Source organism: Zosterops lateralis, assembly GCF_965231275.1.
Source record: "Zosterops lateralis genome assembly, chromosome: 23".
NCBI classification, from domain to species: domain Eukaryota; kingdom Metazoa; phylum Chordata; class Aves; order Passeriformes; family Zosteropidae; genus Zosterops; species Zosterops lateralis.
In genome coordinates, this window is record NC_139783.1 from 4,756,699 (window position 1) to 4,764,359 (window position 7,661).

A 7,661-nucleotide genomic window follows, 5' to 3' on the forward strand; every position below is an offset into this window, starting at 1 on the left:
CCAGGGCTGCCCAGGGGGGATGTTGTTGGCAGGTGCATGAGGACGCTCTGGGACGCTGCCCTGGGGTGTCCAGCGCAGTGGGGATGGATCAGCCCCTGCTCTGCTGCTCCTTCCCGTCTCCCCCAGGGCCCTTGCAGAGCCCCAGCCCTGCTGTTTGCCCCCAGCCTGCCCAGGGCCAGCCTGGGGCTGCTCCCGGGGCTTTTCTGTGCTGAGCATTGGCCTGGGTGTGTTCTGGAGAGAGCCTGGGCAAGGAGCCTGGAGCCCCCAGGCCCTGCCCTGAGGCGTCAGCGCTGCCCCAGCAGTGCCCATGGCCTGTCCCTGCTGCAGCCCCGGCACTGCCACCCCCAGCCCTGTGCCCGGCCGCGAGAGCCCTCAGGCCCTACAGCAACACCAGGGCCAGGAGGGCAGCGGGGCAGGGCCACAGCAGCAGCACTGGCAGCACCAAGGGCTGCTGCTCCTGGGCACAGCTGCTGTGCCAGCCCTGATCTGCCCCCAGCTCTGCACACAGACATTGCTGCTGCAGCTGCAGAGAAGGGAACAAAAGGGGATCTCTGCAGAAAACTTGGCTGGGAGATCCTTGAGTTCTTTTAAAGCCACCAAGAGTGCAGCCCCTCAATGACACAGTCTGTGGCGACAGGTAAGGTGGAGAGAGAAACAAAATGAGAAATTGCATAAACAATGACATTGCTTTGTGGACAAGATTAAAAAGTAAAACAAATAAAAAGAACCGCTAAAATGAAACCAACAAGAATTCTCAAAGAAGACTTTTATTATAGGTGATTTGCAGAAATTGGCCAGCAGTTTATTGTTTCTGAAAACATCCAGTCAATCAGTCTCCACACTGCAGCCTTGAGCTCCTGGTTCCTCAGGCTGTAGATGAGGGGGTTCAGGGCTGGAGTCACCACTGAGTAAAGAACTGAAACTGCCAGATCAAGGGGTGGGGAGGAGATGGAGGAAGGCTTCAGGTGAGCAAATGTGCCAGTGCTGAGGAACAGGGAGACCACGGCCAGGTGAGGGAGGCAGGTGGAAAAGGCTTTGTGCCGTCCCTGCTCAGAGGGGATCCTCAGCACGGCCCTGAAGATCTGCACATAGGAGAAAACAATGAACACAAAACAGCCAAAAAATGGACAGGCACTAACAGCAATGAGCCCAAGTTCCCTGAGGTTGGAGTGTGAGCAGGAGAGCTTGAGGATCTGGGGGATTTCACAGAAGAACTGTCCTAGGCCATTGCCATGGCACAGGGGCAGGGAAAATGTATTGGCTGTGTGCAGGAGAGCATTGAGAAAGGCACTGGCCCAGGCAGCTGCTGCCATGTGGGCACAAGCTCTGCTGCCCAGGAGGGTCCCGTAGTGCAGGGGTTTGCAGATGGACACGTAGCGGTCGTAGCACATGATGGTCAGGAGGGAAAACTTTGCTGACATGAAAAACATAAAGAAAAGAACCTGTACAGCACATCCTGTGTAGGAGATGGTCCTGGTGTCCCAGAGGGAATTGTGCATGGCTTTGGGGACAGTGGTGCAGATGGAGCCCAGGTCACTGAGGGCCAGGTGGAGCAGGAAGAAGAACATGGGGCTGTGCAGGTGGTGGCCGCAGGCTGCAGCGCTGATGACGAGGCCGTTGGCCAGGAGGGCAGGCAGGGAGATGCCCAGGAAGAGGCAGAAGTGCAGGAGCTGCAGCTGCCTCGTGTCTGCCAATGCCAGCAGGAGGAAGTGGCTGATGGAGCTGCTGTTGGACATTTACAGTGTCTTGGCATGGGCATCTGTAAAAATAGTGATCATGGAATAGTTCGGTTTGGAGAGGACTTTCAATATCCCAGCACAGCCTGGTGGCACTTTCCCCCCACTGCCTGCCCAGGGCTCTGCTGCCTGGAGCTGTCCCTGCCTGCAGCTGCTTCCCTGTGCCCAGGGCTGGGCCCTGCCAGTGCTGCCAGAGCCCAGCCCAGCCCTGGGGGCTCAGCTCTGCCCTGCAGAGCCCTCCCAGCTCAGGCACTGCCCAGGGGCAGCTCTGGCTCTGCAGGCTCTGATGGCAACCTCAGAGCAACCCTGAGGAGGCTGGAAAAATGACAGTGATGCCTGCAAGGGGCCCTGTGCTGATTTCTGTCACTTCCTGGTTTAGTAAGGTCTGAGAGAAAATTACTTGGTTCTTTTTTCTCAACCTGAACTGAGAGATTAATGTCTATGTGCAATTTCCCATCCAGACAACAGACAACAGTAGATTTATAAAGCAAGATTTCCCCATTTATGCAGCCCCTGCCTCACTGTACTCCCTGGATAATCTACTTGGAAATGTTCGGCAATTAAACGTCATGTTGGGAGCATTCCTCAAAAATGCAGCATCCTCACCATACAAGGAGAACACTTCCAAGCCTTACCAGCTGTCTCCTTCCACCCAGATCTTGTCCCCCAGTGCTGGCAGCAGCTCCCAGGGCTGGCTGAGAGCTGTCCCTGGCAGGCAGCAGAGTCCCTGCCCCAGCACAGCACCCTGGGCTGCAGGACCCTGCTCTGCAGGACAGCCCTGGGCACCCCTGGCTGCTCTACACAGGAGAGAAGCAGAGAATGTACTCACAGAGTCTGTAGGCATTGGCATGTTCCAGCTTTAGGAGAGGACTGCAGGAGCTGCAGCTGCATTGTCCTGCAGCCAGAGGTTCCTGTGCCAAGGGCTGGGAGTGATTCTTCTCCAGGCACTTCTGAGCCCCTTCCCAGCCCTGAGTGATAGAAGCTCTCTGTGCCTGTGTGCTGTGCCCAGGGTGGCTGCAGGCAGTGCCCCAGCCCTGCTGGGCTGGGAGAAGAGCTGCTCAGCAAGAGAAATGTGGTTTTAAGCTCTTCTTGGTTGCCAGGAGCTGCCTCTGTGCCAGGAGCCCAGCCCAGCTCAGCAGCACAGACACAGCACAAGGACTTTAATGACCCTCTTGGGGCTTGGTGATGAGGCCCTGAACATCAGAGGGAGATCATGAAACCTCTCAAGAACTCCAAGGTAAGAATCCAACTCCAAAGTTTTTGGAAATTTTAATGGGTCCCACTGAGGGACAGGAGAGAGAAAATATCCCCAGGCCCCAGGCAGAGCAGAGAACTGCAGGCAGTGGTGACGGGTTTTTCAAAAAGACTTTGGGTTTTGCTTTTGCCTTGGAATCTCTGAGAGTTTTATGCAATCCAATTATCTGCTGTAATTAGTCTCTTGAGAGGCTTTGTCAGTACTGACACTCAGTGGGGCTCATTAATGCTCCAAGATACTTTAGTTATTTTAAGGTACTTGGAGTTTTCCTTTTAAAACTGACTCTGTGAGAGGTTTGTGCAATCATGGCCCAAATTATCTACTTTAACAAGTCCCTTGGGATTCTGAGTCAGTAACAACACTCAGTGGGGCTCATTAGCACTTCACAGTACTCAAAGTTTATTAAGGAACTAGTTTTTGACACTGAGTCTGAGGCTGTGTGTGATAATTGGCCTCCAATTATCTGCTTTAATGAGTCCCTTGGGAGCTTTGCATTGACGCTCAGTGGGGCTCATTAATGCTTTGAGATACTCAAGGTGTTTAAGGTATTTTGGATTTTCATTCCCACACTGAGTCTCTGAGAAGCTTTTGTGCAATCCTGGCCTCCAATTCTCTCCTCCAAGGACTCCATGAGGGGCCTGGTTGGGGATGGACCTCAGTGGGACACACTGATGCTTCAAGAAACTTCTGGGTTTTTCTTCTGACTATGCCTTCTGCAAGGGGTTTGTGCAATCTCCTCTCAGGCCCTGAGGTTCCAGGGCTCAGCACCAAATGCACCACGGGGCTCATTAGGATCAAGCAAGTCCTGACAAACCAGGGCTGTGCCTTGATTTCCCTCTGGTCTGGTGCAGTTCATTAGGAAGGTTTCCTACTGCAGTTATGGAGAAAAGTTTCCAAGAGCTTTTAAGAAATACACATTTCTATTTGTAAGGATGTATTTTATTACTGTTCTTTTTAGAGAAGTGGTGCCTGACGCATTCAGTGACTGATATTAATCCAGGGACTCTCCCAGGGAGGTCTGGCCTGCTCAGAGAAGCTGTGCCTTGAGCTCTGGCCCAGTGTAGACAGCCTTGCTCCACATTCCCCAACCCCATTCTGTCTCACATCACTCACCTGGGACCTGCTTTGCTTGCAGAACTGGCTGCACTCAACCAACATAGGGGTTTTCTTCTGTTATTTTTTGAAGCAGTCTAAAACTTCTGAGTTTCCCCATTGAAAACAAACACACTCCTCAAGTGTGTGTGCCAAGCCCAAAGTGCCACCAAGGACGTTCCCCTTCCCCAAGGCAGAACCATGCAAGGAATGTTTTAGACACACAGGAAATTCAGGAACAAACAAAAATCCGAAGTTGGCTGAAGGCAGAATTAAACCAACTGTTGAAGGACAGACAAGCTTTGAACTCCTTGCAGCTCCAAGCTGCAGGTGGGTTGTTGGGAGGTGTGTGAGTGAGCCCAGAGTGAGGGCAAGGGAAATGCAGAGAGGCCTGGAAGTGCTTGTGAGCAGACAGGCAGTGGGGAAGGGCAGTGCTGGTCAATGCCCCATCCCTGGAAACATTCCAGTCCAGCTGGGACAGGGCTCTGAACAACCTGATCTGCTGAAAGATGTCTCTGCTCATGGCAGGGGTTTGGATGAGATGAGCACTGCAGAGCTCTTCCCATCCAAACCATTCCAGGACTGCACGGGGACAAGGGGCTGCTCACTGCCCTCCATCCACTCCCCTGACTCCTCCTTGTCTCTGCTGGAGCCCACATCCAGCAGCCAAAGGCAGCCCCTGCTCTGGCCTTTCCCCCCTGGCCCAGGGGCTGCCAGAGCCAGGGGGGCACAGGTGACCTTTAGGCTCTGCAGGGCTCAGGCCCAGCGGCTGTGCCAGAGTCAGGGCTGAGGTGACACTCTGTGGGCTGGGGCAGAGGCCAGGCAGAAATGAGCCCTGAAGCAGCAGCTCTGCAGTGGTGGCCACCAGGCCCGGTTGCCAAGGGAGGCTTGTGGCCATGGCCTGGAAGCAGCTGCTGCTGCCAAGATGCCTTTGGTGCCTCAGGCTCTCCCTGGCACAGCTCCCAGCACGGCACTCTGCACTTGTGCCCGAGCCCTTCCCTGTCTTGGGGCTGGCCTGGGGCTTTTCCTGCAGCGGGATCTGCCCTGGGCCTGGCACAGGAAAGGCAGTTCCTGCTGGAGCAGGAGGCTCTGTCTGCAATGGGCTCAAACAACTTCAGCAAAGCCCTGTTTTCTTCAAAATTGGTTCCTAGGGCTGTATGTTCTAATAATTGTTATAGCTCCTATAATGTGGAGAAAATTACTCTCTTTTTTTATTGACTCTGTGGCATAAATGAATCTGTCAAATCCAGATCTAAATCAGTCATAGCTGTATTTATAGAAATATATCTGGTATTCCATCGTTTATCCCGTAGGACAAATTGTATTTAAGTTCAATTCCACCTGTCCAATCTTTCACACATAAACCTTTGACAAAGTCTGTGGCCAGGATTGGATCCAGCCGCTCTCAGTCTTCTCTCTTAAATCAATTTTAAAAGTCTAGACATCCTGGAGGGATTTGAGGATCGATGGTGGCTGTTTGGTGTCATTTCTCCACCTCAGGACTCATCAGGAGTTTCTCCAATGAAGAAATGAAGCTTTTGCCTGAAGCTCCCACTGTGCCCAGGACAGGAAGCCCTGGGAGTGTCTGGGACATCGCGGCTCTTTGGCAGCCCGGGCACTCCTGGGGTGTCACCGTGGAGCCCCCGTGAGTGCCTGCGACAGATGGGTGCCTTTGCAGCCCAAGGTGCCCTGGGATGTGCCCATGGCATGGCTGGGACTGCCTCTGCCCACAGGGCTCTTGAGCATCCCAGCTCAGGCCTGGGGCCAGAGTCCCTTGCCATGGCAACCATTTGCAGTCCCATTGCCAGGGCCAGGGGATGCCAGAAGGGATCCCAGAATGGGCTGAGTTGGGAGGGAGCCATCAGGATCCTGGAGTGCAAGTGCTGGCCCTGCACAGGACAGCCCAACAATCCCAGCCTGGGCCTGGCAGCGCTGTCCAAAGGCTGCTGGAGCTCAGAGAGCCCTGGAGCTGTGAGCCTTCCCTGGGAGCCTGTTGAGCGGCCCAGCAGCCTCTGGGGGAAAAATCTTTTCCTGAGATCCAAGCCAAAGCTGCCCCGAGTCAGCTCCAGCCGTTCCCTGCAGTCCTGTCCCTGGGCCCCAGAGGGAAGAGGTTCCCACAGCCCCAGCCAGGAACCCGCTCCAAAGGCTGTTGCCAGGGCAGCCAGGGCTGGCACCAGCTGTGATGCTCCGTTTCCTCGGGCTGGGCTTTAGGAATGGGATTCCTCAATTTCCTGCTCCCGCTAAAACCGTGCCGCCCCTGGCTGCCCTCCAGCCTCCCACTGAAAGTACAAAAGGCAAAGAGCCCAGGCTGCAATAAGAACAATTTACTGGCAAAAGCAACAGGATAAGCAACAAACTGGAACAGAAACAACAGTGCTAACAGAAGGGATAAGACAAACTATATACAGGGAAATTACAACCAATTACCAACTGGCTCACCCAGCAACGTATTTTATCCTGCATGGGAAGGACACCCCTCTTGGGAGAGTCCCTTTTTTGCCCCTGGCAATGACCTGGGATGGGACTGGATACAATGACAGGGCCATGGCCAGACCCTGACGTTCTTCAATCCCACCTCACATCATTGCCAGGGGCAGGGAAAGGGACAGTTGTCTTCCCAGTGTCGATCATAGTAAATGTGGGTCACCAGGGTTCTGCAAAATTTGATTCCTCTGATGGAGATGGAGTCGGAGATGCACAGAAAGCTCCCAGATTCATGGCACTTGCAAGGCTTCCCTCACCAGTGCCTCCGTTGGTGCTGGGTCAAGGCAGAACTCTGGGTGAAGCTCTTCCCACACTGGGGACACTCGTGGGGCCTCTCCCCAGTGTGGATGCGCCGGTGCCTGATGAGGGTGGAGTTGTCCTTGAAGCCCTTCCTGCAGTCGGGGCAGCGGAAGGGCCTCTCCTCAGTGTGAATGCGCTGGTGTGAGAGAAGATCTGAGCTGGTGTGAAACCTCTTCCCACACTGGGGACACTCATAGGGCCTCTCCCCAGTGTGGATCCTCTGGTGGCTGATCAGGTGGTGTCTCCAGCTGAAGCTCTTCCCACACTCCAAGCACTTGTGGGGCTTCTCCCCATCGTGAAGCTGCTCATGGACCAGCTCAGAGCCCTGGCTGAAGCTCTGTCCACCTTCCTGGCACTGGGGGGGTCTTTTCTCCTCAGAGCACCCTGGGATGGGATTGGAGCCCCTCCTCCTAAGGGATCTTCGGGGCTTTTCTTCCCCATTGGATTCTTGCACAGTGGAACCACTCAAAACTGCCTCTTCTACAAGGTTCTGGTGTGGGGATTTGTCCTCCCTGGTCTCCATCCTCAGCTTCTTGTCTGGGGGAGGAAGGACAAGGAGAGGATGGGATTTGCCTCTGTGCCAGAGGGAAGGGGAAGATCCCCTCAGTCCATCCCCAGCAGGACAGTGTTGGCAGTGGGGTTGTCCTGCAGCCGGGGGCCGTGCTGGGCTGGGAGATGGAGCAGGAGAGAGGGGGAAAGGGGCACTGACTTCCTCCTCACCTGCCTGGCTGTCCTGGGACATCTTCCACTTCTTCCTTGCAGCCTCCTCCCCTTGGCCAATGTTTTGGAATGGG

At 54.6% G+C, this 7,661-nt stretch overlaps 1 protein-coding gene across 1 annotated transcript; it reads right to left on the bottom strand.

The window, feature by feature from the left end:
* Positions 1-709: 709 nt before the first annotated feature.
* Positions 710-1,736, bottom strand: LOC310918456 (olfactory receptor 14J1-like; the record flags this gene model as incomplete). Its single annotated transcript, XM_083877318.1, has 1 exon — positions 710-1,736. One exon carries the CDS (start codon positions 1,734-1,736, stop codon positions 771-773), a length of 966 nt encoding a protein of 321 aa, XP_083733444.1. The 3' UTR covers positions 710-770.
* Between the last annotated feature and the right edge of the window lie 5,925 nt (positions 1,737-7,661).